Source organism: Pseudopodoces humilis, chromosome 1 (assembly GCF_049639895.1).
Source record: "Pseudopodoces humilis isolate 2021_Gansu_Grassland_sample_001 chromosome 1, ASM4963989v1, whole genome shotgun sequence".
In the NCBI taxonomy this organism is placed as follows: Eukaryota; Metazoa; Chordata; class Aves; order Passeriformes; family Paridae; genus Pseudopodoces; species Pseudopodoces humilis.
Window position 1 is genome coordinate 94,369,491 of NC_142200.1, and position 20,486 is coordinate 94,389,976.

General features: G+C 42.5%; 1 protein-coding gene across 5 annotated transcripts in view; it reads left to right on the top strand.

The window, feature by feature from the left end:
* NFATC1 (nuclear factor of activated T cells 1) overlaps positions 1-20,486 on the top strand; it is a 110,224-nt gene that overhangs the window by 36,891 nt on the left and 52,847 nt on the right. For all 5 annotated transcript variants that reach the window (XM_014254562.2, XM_014254561.2, XM_014254563.2 and 2 more), the window contains exons 4-6: positions 6,375-6,577; positions 9,669-9,841; positions 11,827-11,967. In XM_014254562.2, the coding sequence (XP_014110037.2) occupies positions 6,375-6,577; positions 9,669-9,841; positions 11,827-11,967 (517 nt within the window). The remainder of the gene's footprint in view (positions 1-6,374; positions 6,578-9,668; positions 9,842-11,826; positions 11,968-20,486) is intronic.

Here is a 20,486-nt window from a genome sequence, read left to right on the forward strand (position 1 = left end):
GGGTGTTGGCTCCCTGAGCATTCAGCAGCAGCTTCCTGAGCATTTTCAGCTGGGGGCATGGTGGCAGGGCAGCTCGGTGGCTGCCCAGGTGAAGGTCGGGCAGGATCTCTGCAGCACACACCAGAATAGATGCCCTGGTCTCCTGACCTCACCCCCTGTGCCTGCGCTTCACATGACAGTCACTGCCTGCAAGATCAGCTTTTCCCTCCTGCCGTTCAAACCCATGATGCAGTGGCTTACGTCTTCCAGGGCTTCTGTGTGGGAGCCGAAAGGAAACTCTTTTTCTTGAAAATCAGATTAAAGACACTATTTTTATGCATGCTTGGTGCTAACTGCTGAAACCAATATCCAAAATGTTAGTACACTTTCTTCATAGTTTAAACAGCTTGTGCTTTGATTTGATTTTAAAAAGCCAGGACACTAAGCACTCACTGATGGTATTTTATGGAGGCTGTATATTAGGTACACTTTTAAAACATGACAATTCATTTCATTTTATCATTCATCATGTGCAATTCCTGAAAAAAACAAACAAACTGGTGCTTGAAAAAGTTAGCAATAAAGCTATTTAGTGTGTAGCTCTGAAGCTCTAGCTTAAAGAGACAAGCAGCACTTTTCTTGACTTTAAAATGTCCCTATTTTATAGATTTTATTCTGTTTGACCATTTTTGAAAGCATTGCAATTGCTTTCCAAAACATTGCTGAGGATAAAAGGGAAAGAAGTCCCCTTACACCAGACTGGGTTGTTAGTCTCCCCAATGATTTTCACCAGACTGACTCAGGTATTCCTTGAACAGTTCTGGAAACGCAAATGGGACAGATGGATGTGTAAGGCGTTGCTGAGCATAAGCACTGTGGTACCTGCTGCAACCAGTTACATGGTCAGATAAGTACTTATTGTTCTTAATATTTTGAGAGGCATATTTTTTGAGTCTATTTACTTGTTGTCTTTAGTATATACCAAACATAAGAAGCCAGGCACACACACAAGAGGTATTGCTGATACGGATGTTCCCTTTGGCGTTTTTTTGGCAAATCATTTTCATTAAGGAGGCAGCTCCTACAGGCCTCAGGAGTCTCAAGCACGAGCTGCTGACTGGTTTTGAGAGTGGATACTAAGTCCCTGGTCATGCCTTGCTTTGTTATTAGTGGGAGCTCAGCCTTTAATGCACTGGGACAGGCTAAGCCCTAAATTATACCCCAATGTTTGTTTAATATATTTGCAAAAGAGTCCGGGTCTGGAGGAATGCACCACTGTAGGGTTTTTACAGTCCTTTGCCCAAGTGCCCAGTAGGTACCCTTGAAAGCTATTACACAGCACAGCTCCCTTTCTTCCTGGCTGTTGTCATGGGCGGTGCTGAGGGCGTACCTGGCTGATGTGTTCTGTGAGAACAGGACCATTCTTTCGGTGGCCTCCAGGAGCCTCTCCAGACAGAGGGCTCCTTGTTATGACAGGTAGCTTTCTGAGCATTTCAACAGATGCTTGGGCATGCCAAAAGCATAAAGCACTTGGAAAGGGAATATGCAGAATATTTCAACTGCGTTTCTTAAAATAAATGCTGTGGCTTAAATAATAGACGTTTTCCTCACAGACTGTAGAATAACCACTGAAACTGAAAATAGCATTTGAGTTATTGGATGTGGTGTTTGCAAAACTTCCTCAAAATTTAATAACTGTAGCAAGGTTTGGGGAGGTTTTGCTTTTTTTTCTTTTTTTCCCCTAGCGCTTATGTCGAAACACCTCATCTCCTTCTGCTCATTGTTTTCCAAGTCTGTTCAATTCCAATTGGCAGATTTAATAGACATGTACCAGGCGCACATTTGGAATCCAGGCAGCCTCAATAGGCTCACCTCTGTGATAAACCAGAGGTCATCATAGCTGTAGGACTGAATCAGATAGTTCCTTGCAGTCAGCTCATGGCTGTGAGAGATGACAGCCCTGTTTCCCTCACACTTCACTGGCCACTGGAGGAAGATTCCAGGTGTTTAGTGCCATGGCATCTGGACACATGAAAACATCCAGCCCCAGCACACAGTGCATCTCCTTGGGAAAAGGCTGGGGTTTGCTTTGCCACCCTGCACTGAGATGAGCAGCGGCCGACTGGTGAGAATCAAGAGAGGCTGGTGGGAGATAGCGCTGGGAAAGCGATGACGGAGAGGTGCAGGAATCCCAGGGAAGGCTTGATGCGGTGGCTCAGCCGGTGCAGCCCTTTTCCTCACGCTTGCATAAGACGATGTGAGGTGACGAAGAGCTTAGCTGTGATCGGTCCTGTTCTGGTGTTAATTACCAGTGACTGCATTGCTTTTGATAGAATTAGAGGAGTGTGTAATAGGCCTGCAATTAAGTCTGATTTTGATCTTAGCAGCTTCAGACAATAAAAATGAAAATGTAATTTGAGATGAGTTCAAGTATTTTTAACAGTGTTGCTCAAAGAGGAAAAGAGCAGAGTAGTCAGTGATTGGTCAGAACAAGAGAATATGACCTACTTTCATTTCAAAACCAAATACTTGGCCACACAGTTTTTATCTGCATATTTAAGTTTTTCCTGCATCTTTCCTTTATACTGAACCAGGTGACTGCTGTATCACTGCCTTTATTTGGGAAGGGAAACTCATTGAGAAATATTGTACTCCTGGTCCTATTTTGCAGGTAATTCCTTTTTCAGTTCCACAGCAGGGGAAAGTACACCTCTTTCCAGTTGGATCTTTGTATTGCCAAGGAAAGCACGCTTGGTAAGAAAGACACATCCCTTATTATAAATGCTGTAGCTGAGAGCACCTTTGTCACCCGTACTCAACCGCTGAGTTATTAAGAGCTTTGGACCATGTTACACAGAGAAAAAGATAAAAATAGGGTGTCTGACGCATGCATCCCATGTTGTACGCCAGGAAACTGAATCGCTCTTCCACCAAGTACAGTACCCCAGAGCATACATGGAAAATATGCATGGATATGAACATGTGAGATCTTTCCTCACCAAGAAAAATGCTCAGTCACCCTTTTTCCCCCCATCTCATTTTATAATGATCTTGTTTGATATTCCCTTTTACTGCTGGCAAACCTAACAGCCTAAAGTACTACAACTCTGCTTTTACTGCCACTGCTCCTCACTTAGGAACATGTGGCAATAATACCTGTCTCCCATGTTTTGAGGGGTCTGTGGGCTATTCTTATTGCACCTAGATGACAGTGAGCAGGATCTTTCCCATTCACTAGACATCTGCAGCGTGCTGAAAACTCCCAAGGCTCAACACTGTCTGTCATGGAAATAATGCACTTGGTGCATAATCTAAAATAAGTCGTTCACAGCATGTGCCCCTTTAAATGTTAATCCTTGCATCGCTTTCTTTTATTGCTTCTGTTGGCATACGCAATTATGTGACATAATATAAAAGTAAATAGTGTGATGCAAGGGGTAAAGCTCAAAGGGAAATACAAATTGGAGATCAGTCGCTTCCTAACACAGAATATGACATAAAACTTACGACAGTAACAGTGACGTGAGTGTGAATTTTTCTTATTTTGAGGACAGCAAAATCAAGCATATAGAAATTACATGAGCCTTTCTGTATGTTTCTGGCACTTTCTAAGACAGGGAGTAAGTGACTTTGGGCAATGACTCCAAACCAAAGTATTGCTCTGCTCTAGGACAGGGCCTTTAAAAAAAGCAAACATAAATTTAGCTTGAAGATCACAAAACTTAAAGACAGTGCAAAATGTGCATCTGAGATCTTATTATTTATTTTCCAGCATGTGAACACTTTTCAGGGGAAGGCAGGTGTGCAAAGCTGAAGACTATGGGTGTTTGATTGCCTCCTGGTACGAAACCTGTGGGAAAAGCACAAGCTGAGGCTCAGCAGTAGGTTACAAGATATGGCAGGAGCCAAGTTCAGATTTAAAGATAAAGCCTGAAATAGCAGAATCCAATGCAAGACCGACATTTTTGGTCCTCTTTGCCCGCATTCAATAAAACATGTGGGTACCTTGGTGTGCAATTTTGCTTTTGCTGAATTGAGGTTTGAGTTACTCGCTAGTCTATTTTTACATTTTAAGCAGCCTTGTAACTCAATATGTGTTTGTTTTAATTTTATACTCTCCATAAAAAGCTTCCTCCATGACGAGTTGGAGAAGTGACCGCTGGCAGTACATAGAAATTTATTTGCCTGGCATGTCACACTGTCTTACTTTTCCCCCTGCAAACCCACGTGCTGTCTTGACCAAAAATACCCTGGGATAACTTGTGTGTCCTCCCTTACCTAAGCTTTGCTGCTGAGGCTCTGGAAGTGGTGAGGCAGGGAAGATCAGCTTGGGACAAATCCAGGTCACTTCACCGGCCCTGCTCACACACATCATTGGAATTAATGAGCAGCCAGGCTGTCATGTGGGGGGAACAGGGTGGTAAATGAGTAGGACAGTGGCTTCCCTGTGGCCACTGACTGTACCAGGAGCACACCTGTGATTGTCCACATGCAGCTGAAGCTGCATGTCTGTCTCTGGGGGAGAAAGCCAGGAATCCCTCTGTTTGCAGCACAATGCTGATGTGTGTGTCAGGGGCCGTAGGAGTGGGTGTTCCATCTGGAGCTGGAGGGAGATACACAGCCCGTGGCATCCTGCTGAAGGCAGTGTACAGGCATGGCTCTGCTTTTCTCTCTGTTGTTTTGCTGATAGTGCAGATTTTCAATCTGCCACTAATGTATTTTCAATTTGACAATGCTGGCATGGAACTCTTGTATCGTATCATATCATATCACGGAGCTCTTGTATCATATCATAACATGTCACAAGCCCCTGGTTCTGAGTTGCCTTCGTACAGTGTCTCAGGAATGCAGAGCTGATAAAATAGTGTAGTACTAGAAATGAGCCTTGTCCTCCTCTTATCCCTGCATCCTCCCAGCATTCATGTGCCTTAGGTAAGGATATAAAAATTGTTGCACCAAATCAAAGAAAAATGCTTCTGTTCTCTTTGCTTTTCTGACCAAAGTGTGGGGTGAAAAATGGTGTGGCTCATCGTCCTCCCTTCCTCATGCATTGGTCACTGTGGCACCTGAAACTTTGCCACTATGAGTTGCTGTTGCCATTCAACATGTTTGATAGTGGAGGAAGGACTTTGGGCCTGTTAGCACCCACCAGAATTTTGCAGGGCTCAAGGAGTAAAAGTGATTCAAGATCTTTGTTTTTAATAGCATTCCTGCTATCAGATGGTAAAATACCATAGAGAGATAACATGAAATTGCTTTGTAAGGTTTAAAGAGAGTGAAAACAGACAAAATACAAATATAAGCAGCATTTGATATATGGGTTTCACCACTTGTTTTAGCTTTATTTAGCTTTGAACTTGTATCTACCTTAAAACTAGTGTTGCTCCTCACCAAATTATGATAAATTTTGATCTGTTATATTCAGTGATGGTGAACAACTCATGCCCAAACCCACCTGAACCATTCACAGAGGAGCCTAAACCTACAACAAAGTAAGCAGGTTTGCTCTAGGGTGGGGCATGTCCTGGGACAGCACACCTTGCCCATCATTCCTCTCTCCTATAGTTGCTGCATCCTCCCTTCTCTTGGGACAGGGATTCACCACTAACCCCTGCAAGAAAAGTGTTTTTGTGAGACTCATTTCCCAATGTCAGGCAGCATCCATAAGTGGGACAATGTCTGGGGATTCCACAGCAGTGAGAACCCTGAGTAGCTTCTGCAGGAGATGGTGTGGATGAGGTCAGGCTCTGCTTCCTCTGCATCTTGTGGCAGAAATAAGACTGGTCATCAGAGCAGTCACTGTAATGTGGATGAGGTTCAAGCCAGGCCCAAGAGCTTCAATGAGATTTTTGTGTGATTATAACAAGAATTTGACACACATGGTGAGCTACTAATCATGTATATGTGATCTGTCTCCATGCTGTCCCAGGAAGTATTTACAAGCATAAAAATCAGCTAATGAGGGGGACGGGTCATAAGCTGCTGCATGAGGGATGTCCCAGGAAGCATGGGGAAGGATGAGCTCCTTTCCACTTGCAAACTCTGTCAGTTTTGCATCCCTCAGTACTGTGAAGGAAAATCAAGTTCACTGTGGTTTTTTTGCTGAACACTGTAGCAGAATTTATGCAGAGTTTTCCATGGATGTAGCAGGAGTGCTCAAAAGCTCAGCCCATCTAAAGTGCCTCAGGTCCTTTAGGATAATGAGACATTTTGTGAGTGCACCTTTTTATTGTACCAATATTACATTACAGGAAAAATGGAAAGGGGGGACTTAACACATAGCACCTGTCACAAGTTCTCTCCTTGAATTAGGCTCTCCTGCTTATAAAGATTTAATTGATTCCTAGGAGTTTATGTGCGTGGTGCTCAGTGGGCGTTTTCTGTTCTCTTGCCAGCTCCATGGTTACTTAGAAAGCGAGCCGCTCACGCTGCAGCTGTTCATTGGGACTGCAGACGACCGCCTGCTGCGACCCCATGCCTTCTACCAGGTTCACCGGATCACCGGCAAGACCGTTTCCACCACCAGCCATGAAACAATACTTTCCAACACCAAAGTCCTGGAAATTCCACTTCTTCCAGAGAACAACATGAGAGCAATGTAAGACCAAGGCACCATATCTGACTCCTAGCAGTTTCGTCTTGGTCACCTTACTTAATTTCTTTAGGGTTTGTTTCTTTCTTTTTATACACAATTTTCCTTTCCCTGTCTTTTTACTTTCTTCCCCTACTTTTCTCTCTGTAATAGTAGGTTTTCACAACTTTGCGGAGACAAATTGCCTCTAATCATCTTAACAGCAAAATGAACTTCACAAATATTTATGACAACTGATTTGCTTTCATTCTAGAGTTTCAGCCAATGTGCTTATTTGCCATTTAAAATAAGTATCTCGGTTACTGAGCTGTAAATATCTCCTACCTCAGCTCCTGCATTTAGTTTCTAAATATGACACCTGTTGCTCCTATACGCACTAGCGCAAGGAACAGAGCTGATTAAAATTTATCTTTGGATGTCAAAGGAAACTCTTAGAGAGCATTTCCAAGTACCCTCGTGGCTTTTCTGAGACAAATAAAACCACTCATTTCTCACATAATAAAACTCAGCATTTTTCATGGCACTTGTTTACAAGCAAATCTTCCAGAACTGAGAAGAGATACCTCTGAGAACCTTTATTCGACGGTGATGCAGTTTACAGATTGAGTTGTTAAACTGGGCTAAGTTTAGTGCTATGCAGAAAAGCAGGCATGGATATGTTAGGATATCTGAGTGATAATTAAGTGCCCTGTAGATCCATTAAACATCCGTAAACATCATTATAGGATGTTATATAAAGCTTAAAATAGTGTGACATACATGAGACCTTCCACGCTATTTAATCCTGTCCTCTCTGTACCCCTCCCTCAAATCAACCTAGCCCCTTATCTGAGTTGTCTCCCCCCTCATTCAAATCATCCTAATCATTATCCGAGGTATCTGCCTTAGGAGGAATTTCTGTGTGCTCGTGTGCAAGTACAGCTATTGGTGTGTGTTTGTGTATAAATATAAACGTATTCATATTTATATATACGTGCATGCACCTTTGTGTGTATATATAGGAAGGTAGCAAGCAAGAAATCCTGACCTCTGCCAAACAAAATACCTCAGGAAAATCACAGTTTCACTCCTTGTTTTTCATACAGTTTTCCATACCTTAACAAAGTGGAAAATGCTATCAGACACCTAAAGTCCTTCCGCACAGAGCAGTTATTAGAAGCTGGTTTGCAGTGTCATGTACAACACGCGCTGGAGTGCCTCATGTAAATAGAAGAGCCAGAATGTGTTCAGCTGCATTGCCAGCTGGGCTTAGAGTAATCACTCAAGACCTGAGGATCTCTCTGAGTGCGTTGTGTTAAAAGTCATGACAATCCTTCAAAATTATTGGCCCTGTTCACTGCCCTCGTAAGCTGGTGGGGCTGCACTGGGGTTAAGAAAATTTCACCGATTTGTACCCACACAGTATTTATCTGGCCCTTTATTTATCCAGTTTGAATCACATTTTTGGCCATCTAGGATCATTATTGTCATTTCATTCATCTTTCTCCCTGAAATAAAGGTAAGGTACCCAGTTTAGGAGCCAAGCTGAATATTTTTTTGGAGTGTGTGCCAGACTGTAGTACATCTCACTCAAGAATCACAAACAATGCTTTGGCATATATAAGCCTTACATGTCAGTAGTCTGAAACCTCATGTAGCACTACCAGTGAACTGAAATTTGGAGCCAAGGACTTTTCTCGCACTTTATGTGTTCAGGCCTTGATTCAGTGAAACACCAGAGCTCATTTGCCCATTTAAACTTTTGCACATTTAGCTGTTCCTTTTGACTTCAGATTTAAATGTCCATGACTTTACAAGCTTGAATTTAAATACATTTTATTCTCTGAATATTTGGGTATGAACTGTATGTCAATTAATTATTCAGTTTACAAGTGTTGCTATAGGAGAGACAAAATGGAGAAATGCACTTTTCCATATTTTATGGATCTTTGCATAGAATCTTGACATGGGTACAAATAGTCTATAATTCTTATGGCTTCATCTGCTAATATGCATTGTTGGGAATCTTTACTACTTTCATTAGTTTCTTTGATCGTATCAGCAAGGGCATTTTTTAAATTCTGAAATCCATACTTTAGAAAAAATGCAGATCAAAATCGTGCTGCCATCGTGCTTGTTTGCAGTTTGCTTCAGAACAGAGCTTCAAAGGTTTGGAGGGGAAATTAAACTCTTTGAATGCAAAATAAAGTTAACTAAGCATATTCAATGTAATAAAATGCATGCCAGAGACCAGTACCCAGAAGAAATTGCCATGTAGGCTTTGTAGTCATGGCCAAGGCAGAGGTATTTTTGCAGTGGGTTTTTGAGTGTGTATGTTTATATGTCTTTTGTTCTGGGAGCTTCTTCTGTTGAAATACTCTTTTTTTCAAAATACTTTGACAAAAATCCTGACTTGTATACTCATCCAGAAGAAAGCCAAAGTTAAAAAAAAAAAAAAGAGAGTGAGATCAGGAATTGTAGTAGAGGTATCTGATGAAAAGCACGTTTTCCTTAATGTGGGGAGAGGACTCCGAGTTTAGTTTTTTTCATGCAGAGCATCAGCTCAGCGCTCAGCTTGGGAATATTTCCAACTCATTGAAACACAAACAAATTGACAGTAGAACAGACCTCAGAGAGAGCTCTGCTCATTAATAAAAATTTCAGGACATCACCCTAGATTGAAAATCTTACCAGATTTTTGTCCAAATTGGCTGTAACAAGTAAAATTTTAAGTAGCCCAGCATTCTGGGTTAGTAACAGTTCCTGCACTGCTGTTGCATCCCATTGACTTTTCTAGTCTCAGTGTTTCTTTGGGCTATGGTTATTCTTTAACTACAATCCTTACAGGATGTGTTGGGGAGGAAGGGTCTTTTAGATTTTCTTCCTCTGGGAGCTGAAGTAACATCCTTAATTTGTGTGCTTTACAGCAGCCGCTGCCTGCTGCTACAGATAGCCCCAACTCAGCTGCTTGGGAGTGCTTAGTCTGCTGCATTCAGCCTGGTCATTGGGTTGTGCCAGGCACAGTTTTTTAAGGAGAGCATGCAGGAGAGAGGGAAGATACCGCATACTTGTGTCTCCCTGAAGTGAATTGAATTGCCCTGTGTTTCCTTTTGGATAGCATTGACTGTGCTGGGATATTAAAGCTCCGAAACTCTGATATCGAGCTGCGCAAGGGAGAGACGGACATCGGTCGGAAGAACACACGTGTGCGTCTGGTCTTCAGGGTTCATATCCCACAGGCCAATGGCAGGACCCTCTCCTTGCAAGTAGCCTCCAACCCCATTGAGTGCTGTAAGTAGCAGAAAACATCCTCCTCTTGCTGGGTATTATCAGAAAATTTTTCCATCAATAAGGTTAAAAAAGACGTCTAAAGTCTTTTAGTCTTTCTTTAAACGGTTAAAAGTCTTTCTTTAAACAGTTAAAAGACGTTTAAAGTGTTAAAAACTGTTTGCAACAGTTTTTAACACTTCCGCCACATGTGCAGTCTTTGTCCATGCCAACACCCTCTATATTGGTTTTGCTTTACCTGTCTAGTTAGTGAACTTCAATCTGCTTTAATCTGCTTTCCAAAAGTGTGTGGTTTACATTGAGAACAGAATATCTGTGTTTTAGGAAGATATGCGTGGCTCTGTGCATCGAGCGCTGTAGAAAAACACAAGTTTACAAGTAAAGAACAGTTAAACTAATAGTAGACCTGGGAGTGACAGGGCCTTTGGTTTTGGTGACTTCTTATCACAGCAGTAATTGCTGTAGAAGTTTTGGAAAACATCTCTCATGTCCTATTCATTCTCTCTCCCCATCATAAAGCAAAAACCAGCAAACAAAACCCCAGACCGTTTGATAATGAGCTAGCAGTATTACTAGAGCTGACACACTGGCCTGCGGCTTCCGAAAACTTCCAGAAACCAGGTTTCTGCACTGGGGTTGCTTTAAATGTACAGACTGTATTTTATCAGATACATTGGGACACCCTTCAAAGATACCTATATAATTTTTTATCTGTAAGCATCATCAGCCTCCCCTGCACAAAACAAAATGTATCTGTTTTGTGTAGCTTTAATTCTCCAGCATAAGTGGTGGAAGCTGAATTTTAGTCTAACTCCCAATGCTGTTTTGATTAGCTGGATGGATTGAAGCAATTTTTTAAGGTTTTGTTGAATTCCATCCACAAAGTGTATCTTTCTGATGCTGACAGAGAAGGGGGGAAGCTTAATATCTGGCAGGTATGTGAGGGGTGAGCTCTGGCAGAGGAAATGGGAAGGAAGGTCTGACCGTTCCTAGCTCCATTCATGCTGGAGGGCAGAGCAAGAAATATGAGGAGTCATGGTTTAATGGTTGAAGTTTATGAGTGCTTTTCTGTTGCTACACTGCAGGATAGGGAACAGTTTGAATCTATCCTGAACTGGTCTGTGCAAGGTGCCAGGCTCAAGAAGCCACTAAATGTGAAGCTGATTGTATTTGTGTCAGGGCACTGTAGCTTTGAGTGTTGTGTAATGAGCACAAGCATGGCACATACTCACTGAAGGAAGTGGAAAACAGAAAAAAAGAAGTGCTAGTGTTATTTCCAGTGCAGAATGTGGAATAAGCTGGTGCCAAAAACTTTGTAAATTTCTTAGTGCATGTGACACCAGAAGGAACCATATAACTTGGATAAAATCATCCCTTGAAACAGCACTCCCTTCATGTCCCACTTCATGTCCCAGATTTGTGCCACAAGGATACCAGATTGAGTTTCCATGGATCCATGTGTGCTTGGGTACTCAGGTTCTTTTGGAAAGACTCTCTCTAAAGTGTGAGCTGGTGCTGAATCACAAGGGCCATTGCTGCTGCTGCTGCAACAAGACAATTTGCAGAATTGACAATAGGGTGTATACAGACTGAAACAAATTTTGGACACACATAATTACCTTGTCATGTGTGCCTTGTACACACACAGCATATATGCTAGACACAGAGTGAGAGAAAATTATTTAAAATAAATGAATTTCCATAAAAATACACTTCCTGATATAGTACGTATCAAGCTGCATTTTAGAACACTTGTTCTTTGTGAGTCTTTTGAATCTGTACTGCTGTTTTAAGACTATAGTTTACAATCAAAGCACTTGAAAATGAACCATGTTTCCTGTCAACCTTGTGACCTTTGTTTATGTATCAAACTCAGCTTACCTTGTGAGGGTAAGCATTAAGTTACTTACTAATGCAGTATTTACTTTTTTGTGTGTTTGTGGTTGCCTTTTTTTTTTTTTTTTTAAATCTTCTTTATAACTCTCCAGCTCAGAGATCTGCCCAAGAACTGCCTCTGGTGGAGAAGCAAAGTACTGACAGTTTTCCTGTTACTGGAGGGAAGAAAATGGTACTGACTGGTCATAACTTTCTGCAAGACTCCAAAGTCATCTTTGTGGAGAAAGCGCCAGGTATGTCTTTTCAATCAAGGCTCCAATCTGCCTTCCCCTCCACCCCATCTGTGTCAAATGATGAAAGCACAAATACGGTAATGACATTTTCTTCTACACATAATACGTTTTCCATGTCACTGGGCAAAGCTGTGGAAAGGATCTGAGCCATGCCTTTATGCTGAGGTTTCACACTGTGGCAGCTGTAGTTACAGGTAGACGACAGAGCTATCGAAAGTCAACCTTTGGCATTTGTTTATTGTAGCAAACCACGAGTGTAACAGGCAGTACCTGTGAGAGGGGTTCGAAATCTCTGGTGCCATGTCCCCCTAAAGCCTGCAGTACGGTGCATCTTCTTAAACATTTCTGTAATTTGTGCTGCCAGTGGTGTGTGTGTGCACCTGTGTCTCCCATTGGCGTTTACAGGGCTCTGGCTGAGGAGGACTTGGAGCACACACATTCATTTGAAGGACAGGTTTACCTCGAGGACTGAGGGAAGGACTGAACACAACTTCCCCTCGCCCAGCGCTGTTCCTGCGGTGCTGTGGTGGTGGTTCTCCTGGAGAAGAGTGGCAGGCCAGGCTGAAACAGGGAAAATGGCATGGAATGGGAGCTGGGGCTGGAGCAGGATGTGCGTGCAGGAGCGGTGGATCACAGGGTGACAGTGCGTAATGGGTGTGAATCCCCCCCGCGGGAATAAGCAGTGCAGTGGAGCTGGGAATCAAAGTCAGGCTCTGAAACGAGACTGCTAAGGATAGTTTTGAGTCTTGTTTTGGAAAGGGTTTCCCTGGCGCTGGCAGAAGCTATGAATTCCTCAGCTGCCAAGTGAACCCCCCCCAACCCCTCCCCCGAACTAAAAACAATCTTGGGCACTGCTCAGGCCGCCTGCACCAGCTTTGACACAGGGCCTGTTTAACCCTTTGTGTTAAATCCTTTATGTTCCCACGCTGCTCTCCTGCCACAGCCCCTGCCGGCACCACATGAGCCATGGGGCAGGATGTCAGGGAGAGCAGGGGAGGCTCTGGAGGCAAAGATACCCGTGTCTTTAGGCTCAGCCAGCTCAGGACAAAAGCAGAAGACACCCCTGAAATTCCCCAACAGAACCCTGTGTTGAGGTGGTTTAAGCTGCCAAAAGTGCCTGGGCAGAGGTAATGCCTTGGCTTCTCAGGGAGAGCCAATTGGCACATTTCTGTGAACCCCAAGCATTGCAGCACACACAGTAGGGTGGCTGTGACATCAGTAGAAATATTCTTTTTGTTTCTTAAGAAAATTTAAAAATATAGGAAAAAGGTGGTATTGCAATTAAAAAAGAAAATGAGTTCTCTGTGTTCCCACACAGGAGGGAAGAAAGTTAATGTCTACTTTATTTATATTTAAACTTCCTTTACTACACAGAACTGGGTTAGTGTGACATGTCAGGAGGTCAGGAGTCCTCAGTCTCTCTCATTACAAGAAGGAAACCACATTAAAGGGTGCCTTCCTTAATACTTATTTCCTTTCCTCTTCCTTTTTTGAGTTGGAAAATTTTTAAGTGTTGCATTCTGAAGAATTGTGATGGTGATGCTGCTTGCCCACAGCAGGCACCACAGCATGGATCTAAACATTGTCCCTACTCCTATATTCCTAATACTGCATTAGGTACACTTAAAGCAGGTATTCAGTGTATAGCTTTCAATTACAGAATTTAAGGTCCTGGGTTTTTTTAGTGGTCTGTAGGTTTGTTGCAGCTGCAGGGCAGTATAGCCTGCAGGGGCTGAGCCCTTAGAGTCAGTGTGTAGCATCTCTAGGAGCCACAATAATTGTGTCAGTAGAAATGACACACAAAAAGCAAAGCTGCTGGCTAATCTGGGCTGAGCAATTTTTAAGGCTTCCATGGTTTGTGTGCTATGCTGTGTCACTCACCTCGATGCATCGGAAGCAAACAAGAGCAATGTGTCATTACCTTAGTGGCAGACTGCTCTGGCTGGATTTTTGAACAGTCACTGTATTTAACGTCAAATGGACAAGCATTAGCAGCCTTCACTTTTGTAAATCAGCACGGGGTGTTTCTTTCCCTTTCAGCTCTTGAACATCAGTGAAGTAGGTCAAGAGAAGGAACACCAACATAGTTTCTCTTTCTCTTAGAGAGCTGGTTATGAACCTCTGTGATTAGCTGGAGACATTAATTAGTTTTGCTGCTGTTACCACTTTTGTTTTTGAATTTGGAATGTAAATCACGTTCCTAGTAGGTAGCAGCCAAACACAGCTATTACAGAGTAATAGATCAAAGTAATAGATCGTTGAGCTCATAAAGAGAACATATCTTTTGTATAAAATTTAAATATTGTACTACGTCAACTCATGTCTCCAGTCCTTACTCAGGCAGAGTCCCCAAGCCGGGAGGCAGTCTCCTGGAGCTTGTCTAATTCCTTCTAGTCTGCATACTTAATTGGATAGTGCAGGGAGGTTGAGAACACTTTTTGTTTGCCTTTTTTTTCCCCCAGCTTTCCCTAAGTCTGCTGAGTGCATTGTGGTTTGCTGAATGTTTTTCCAAGCATGAGTCCCAAGCTTTCAGTCTTCAGGGCTAGCCCTCAGCTGTTGTAGTCTCTGGAGGAATGGCATTATCCTGGCCTCCTTTGGTGGGGGAGTCAGTCTGAGCAGTGACTCATACAAGAGGGAATCCCTGAAGAATGATCAAATCAATCTTTCTGCTGGGGCAGCAGTGGCTTCCTGCTTTCAGCTTAACCCCTTACTAGCTGCTGTTCAGCCAAGAAGCATATGAAACAGAAAAACAAACTTTGCAGTCCTGTGACTGTCTCACACAGGGAAATGAGGTATCCGGGGGGCAAAGGCATGGCACTTTTAAAGGACCACGGGAGAAACGCCGTGAAGACCTTCTCTGGAAGGAGAACCCCTCATGGTGAGGTTAGGCAGAAGGCACCCTTTTGGATAAATAATGAGTGTTCAGAAGTGGACTAAAATTTTCTCGAGATTCTTCAGTACTGTAAAAAAGTTCTTACCTGTTGATGTGAGGCCTTATTTTACCAGATCTTGTGCAATATTCTGTTGCTTGCATATCAGACCGTATTTTCCATTGATGAGCAGTGGTATAAAATGACCATCAGAGAAACTTAGCAGTAGTGAAAATGTGAATGTTAAATGTATTTTGAGAGGTTCACTCTTTTAAATACAGAATTTCCTTAGACTGGAGAGTCCCACAATGGCTTTGACGCTTAAAAATTACACTAATAACTTTTTCCTTATCTCCTTTCACTTTCTGTCTCTCTTTGTAGTCATGCATTTCTCTTCCTGAGGTTCAAAAGTGTATCATGCGTGTCATGGTTGTTGAGTGCCACATTGAGGATGGCCAACCATCTGTTCATGACCAGAAGAATTAGTACTTTATAAAATACTGAAAAGTCTGCAACTCCTTGCTGGCAAGGGCCCTTGATGTCTGTAGGCTGGGGGTTGCTGTGGCAGCAAGGTGTGCATTTAAGTTACAAAAGCAGGTAAAATGAAGTTGGTGTTTGTTAGCTATGGTGAGAAGTATTGGCTAGGAGTAAAAATGCTTCCTATTAACATGTGCATCTGCATGGGTCATGATCTGGAATTATAACAAAAGACTGATTTAGTTGCTTAAAATTTTAAAACTTTGTATTTCATTTGTAGATTATAAATGTACCAGGCAACAAAAGTCTTGAGGGAAGTTCAGAAAAAGCAGAGATGCCTGGTGTGTTTTAGGGATCGCATATCCATCAGCTACCATTTTTTGGCAACACTTTCTGCAAACACTCTTTTCAAAGCTAATTTTTTTAAGGAAATGTGAGTTTCTGAGCACAAAGCAGCACAAAAGCCTAACTAACTGAAACAACCAGACTACTGGCTCTTAGTATATCAGATTATGATCATTAATCTGTAAAACTGATCACTGTGCTGAAAAAACCCAGTTTTCATCCCTCTTTTCATAAAATGTGTCCTGTAACTGATAAGTGAAAGCTCATTGATGAGACACAAAGCCAGTATCCCAAGGAACAATGCACAGGAAAATTATGGGTATGTTATGGTAAATTATGGATTATAATTCCTGCCATGCTGTAGGATATTTTGGGATAGAAAGAGTATTTTGGGGGTTTGAAAAAGTCTCGTATTGAGATCTGAAAGAGTTAATCTGAAAATCCCTCCTTGCTCAGAAAAACTGCTCCTTGCTCCTGTAGTTTTAACACTGGAACTAGCTCAAGTATTTCCAGACTTCACGGATTTGGCCAAGTCTAGACATACCTAAAAGATCAGGTTGAACTGATGAAATCTTGATAATCAATTTGTGATTTATGGGCAGAAATGGTCATTGGATGTATTACTATTAATTATCATAGGGTTGATTTGCCACTAGTTAAGTCAGAGCTCCAAACCCATTTCTTTGCTTTTGTGCATAGTGATGAGAGCTCAGGGCAAGGGTTTTAAAGAGGGAAAAGGCAGAAATGTAACACCCAACTTCACTATGAGATTAGTTTCTCAAATAACACTGACTTTGGTACTTTGACTCTGGGCTTTTGATGTTGAGGGCCATTTTGTCCTAGTCAAAGGCTGTGTCTAATCTTCCCTGTAACAAAAGCCCCTCCCTGAAGTTGCATCACTCTCTTTGATGGACATTCGTAGTGTTCACAATGTCTCTGGTAACTCCGGACTTACAGACTTCAATGGTTTTGAACAACTTGTTAATTACTCAGACTTCAACAGTAATCCTGGCACCTACACACTTCAGTAACCTAATTGCATAATATCCTCAGCTGTTATGCCCAAAGCCTTTGAGTCTCAAAGTTCCTGAAAGACAGAGAAATAAACTGTGTGTAAACAACATTTCCTCCAGGGATTTTTCTTTTTGAATATTTTCAAACAATTAGGAAGCTTTTCAGAATTAGTTATTGCATCAAATTCTTCATTCTGCTCTTGTTTTTATTTTGTGAAATGGATTTTTTTGTCAAAACTGTTCCTTCTCCCTGCTGAACAGATTTTGCTCTTAGAACATGAAGGTGTTGATGTGTAATGGTTATAACTAGAGCAGATGAAAGATAACAGGGTGAAATCACCAATTTAATTTTTTTGTATATATATGCCTAAGGAAATCATAGCTTTCTGTAAGTATTTCAGATGGGAAAACTTAACAGTTTGCCTCCTGTTAGATGTGTGGTCAAGCTTGGTCAGCTGAATTTTTGCACAAGGGAAATGTGATACAGAAAAGAAGGAAGCTGGATGAATGTAACTGTCCACTCTAGCATTTCACAGGTTTTTTGTTCCTCTCAAATTTCCCTGTCTCTGGCAAAGATTAGAATCAATCAGTTTCTGCTTTAAGGTACACATGTCTTATAAATTCAGTTCTGTTTCCCACATGTTGTGTGAGCAGAATTTACCTTGTAATATGGCAGGTAACTCAAACACAGTCCTTTAACTTCAGCAAAACTGAGAAAAAGTTTTGGGAAGTGATACGTTGACAAAACATTTGAGTGACGTGAATGGAACAGATGCATGGAGGGAGCATGTGGGCTTTTTGGTTTGACTCAGATACACTGTGGAGCTTAGGGTTTGGAGTCTGTTTTGACGTGATGTGATGGGATGGTGAGATGGGTGACCTGAGTCTTGGCAGAGCTCCACATGGTAAAAGATCTCACATTCTCAGAGATCTTTCCGTTGCTCTTTCCATTGCCAGTAGCAGTTTGGGGGGCAGCTGGCCAAAAAGGGGTCATGTTTCACACCAGTAATCATACTGTAGCTCACATAATAAATAAGCAAGTGGCAAAACTCTCCTTCCCCCTCTAGTCAGATAGACAGATACTACTTAATTTTGTCTTTATCTGTCTGTTTATCCAAGTTTAGGACCCACGTTCCAGTTGGCAGCGAGCAATTGCATGCTGACTCATGCGCAGTGAGGTTAAAAATTTGGGGAACTAGATAAACTGGAAACTTCAAAGGCAGATGAGTTGGAAGCTTGGAGTTCACGTGAAGGTCACTTGAACCTAGATCCTAGAGATGTATTGATAGCTGAAGGGGTTTCTGGCCACTGCCCAGAAATAGATATCCTCGGGCAAATTGTGTCATCAGATGCTGGAGTCATTTGATGGTGGAACCCTTTCATGCGCACAGAGTAGTGATGCAGCTTGTAGGAAATGACAGCACGTTTCAGTTTTTCCTGGCTGTTTAGTCGAGGGAATGGTGAAGACAGAGTGGGACAGCAGCCATACACGAGATGGTGTCAGCAGCAGCAAGTCTCATCCAGGGTGTTCCTCTCACAGTGAAGAATGAGATCAATCAATCAGAAATAGTTACTGTGAGCAACAAAGAAGAAAGGAATAACCACATGGTCTCAAAAGTCACTTGTCTGAGTAATCCTGTAAATTTTTTATTATTATAGAAAATGAAGATGAATGCTTCAAGTTTATTCTTTCCTGTCTTCCATACTGATTCAAGCAGCCGTATCTGTGCAATCAAGGCTTTGTCTCTGAACTTTTACAACTAGCACAAGATTTCAAATAGTTTTTACTATTACTGTTCCAGTAGGACTGTCTGTCCACAGGAATTCACAGCCCTTACAAGAGATCTGAGTCTAATGAAGTGATCAGTTCCTAAAGAGAGTGGAGGAAAGAAGTATAGTGGGTTGACCTTGGCTGGCTGCCAGGTGACCACCAAGCAGCTCTCTTACTCCCCCTCCTCAACAGGACAGGGGGAAGAAAATAAGATGAGAAAGCTCATGGGTCAAGATAAAGACAGGGAGATTGCATATCAGTTACTGTCACAGGCAAAATGGACTTCACTTGGGGGAAATAATTTATTGTCAATTGAAAATAGAGTAGGTTAGTGAAAACAAAGGTAAAACTGAAAACCACCTTTACCCCTGCCTCCCTTCGCAAGCTAAAGTTCACTTCATTCCTGACTTCTATTTCCTCTCCCTGAGTGGCGCAGAGGGTCAGGGAATGGAGGCTTTGGTCAGTCCATAACAGCTCCTCTTTACCATTCCTTCCCTCCCATACTGTTCCCTTGCTCCAGTGTGGTGTCCTCCCATGGCAGACAGACCTTCATGTTCTCCTTCAGAATGACTCTTCTCCACAAGGTTCAGTCCTTCAGGAATAGCCTGCTTCAGCATGGGTCCCCCACAGCCATCATTCCTGTGAGAAAACCTGCTTCTGCCTGGGCTTCCCTTCATGGGCTGCATCTCCTGCCAGGAGCGTGGGCTCTGACTGGATGCATATGGATCTTTGCTCTGGTGTGGTCTCCATGGGCTGCAGGAGCACAGCTGCCTCACCATGGTCTTCACCACAGGCTGCAGGGGAATCTCTGTTCTGGCTGCTGGAGCACCTCTTCCCCCTCCTTCACTGTTGCGGAGGTCTGCAGGGGTGTTCCTCTCACTTATTCTCACTCCTCTCTCACAGCTGCTGCAGTTTTTTTCCTCTTAAGTATGTTGGCAGAGGTTCCACCAGCCTTGCTGATGGGCTCAGGTTTGGCCGGCTCAGAGCCCATCTTGGAGCTATCAGGAATTGGTTTTGTCAGACATGGGAGCAGCTTCTGGAATCTTCTCCACCCCTGCAGCCCAACCACTAGCCAGACCTTGCAATGTAAACCAATTCAAGAGGATGCCTTCAAAGTACTTAGTTTTTGGAGGGAATGCCTACCTCTTTTGGAAAATGACAACTTTTTGTCTCCTGTTGCTTTCCTGACATCATTAAGAATTGGTTCATGTCTCAGATGGGTATCACAGGATATGTGGGGAGAGTGAGGGAAGAGGAGCATGTTCCTTTTAGGCCTGTTAAGGATGTAAGATTACACCTTCAATGTGTAAGAAAATATAATGAGGTTTAAGAGAGGAATAGAGAGATAAATTGTTTCCAAAGTGTTCCTTTTTTTTGTGAAGCTGATGTCAAGGCAGAAAGTCAAAGGACAGTAGGAGGGACCTCTAAGATTGAGCCTGACCTTCTTGGACAAGAGAAACAAGAAAAGGGACGTGAGGGGGACAATGAGATGGAAAAAAGTGAAAATGGTGTTCAACAGTATCTGCCAAAAAGTCAAAAGGAGTTGCCATAATGGGAAGTTTCTGGAAGTTGAGAATTTGCAGTCATACAGTTGAAGAGTTTGTGTCTCAAAAAATAATGAAGAAAGATTTAAAAGCATTTGGATCAAATTTACATCTTAAGGTGAGAAATAACAAGAAGTAGCTATAGTACAGGTGGTGGTGTTGGCATCCAGCACAGACGTAGAGGAAAAGAATTGTTCATGGAAGAAAAATTTGGAACTTGATTTAAACTGGCTGTGAGGTTCATTACTCCAATAGCCTGAGAAAATATGGGACAGATTAGACTGAAGAAGATGGACCAGGAATATTTTACTCAGTTTCAGCTGCAGAGTCACAGGTTCAGCTTACTAGAGTTTCCCAGAGGAAAGTAAAATTGTAAAGACAAGGAGATGACGTGAATGTAATCAAAACCAGAGTGAAGTGCTGTCATGACTGCTGGTGGGTGGCTGTGCTGGGTGTGCTTTGTTTGACCTGCCTGCTCTAGAGAGATTTTTCAGGGATG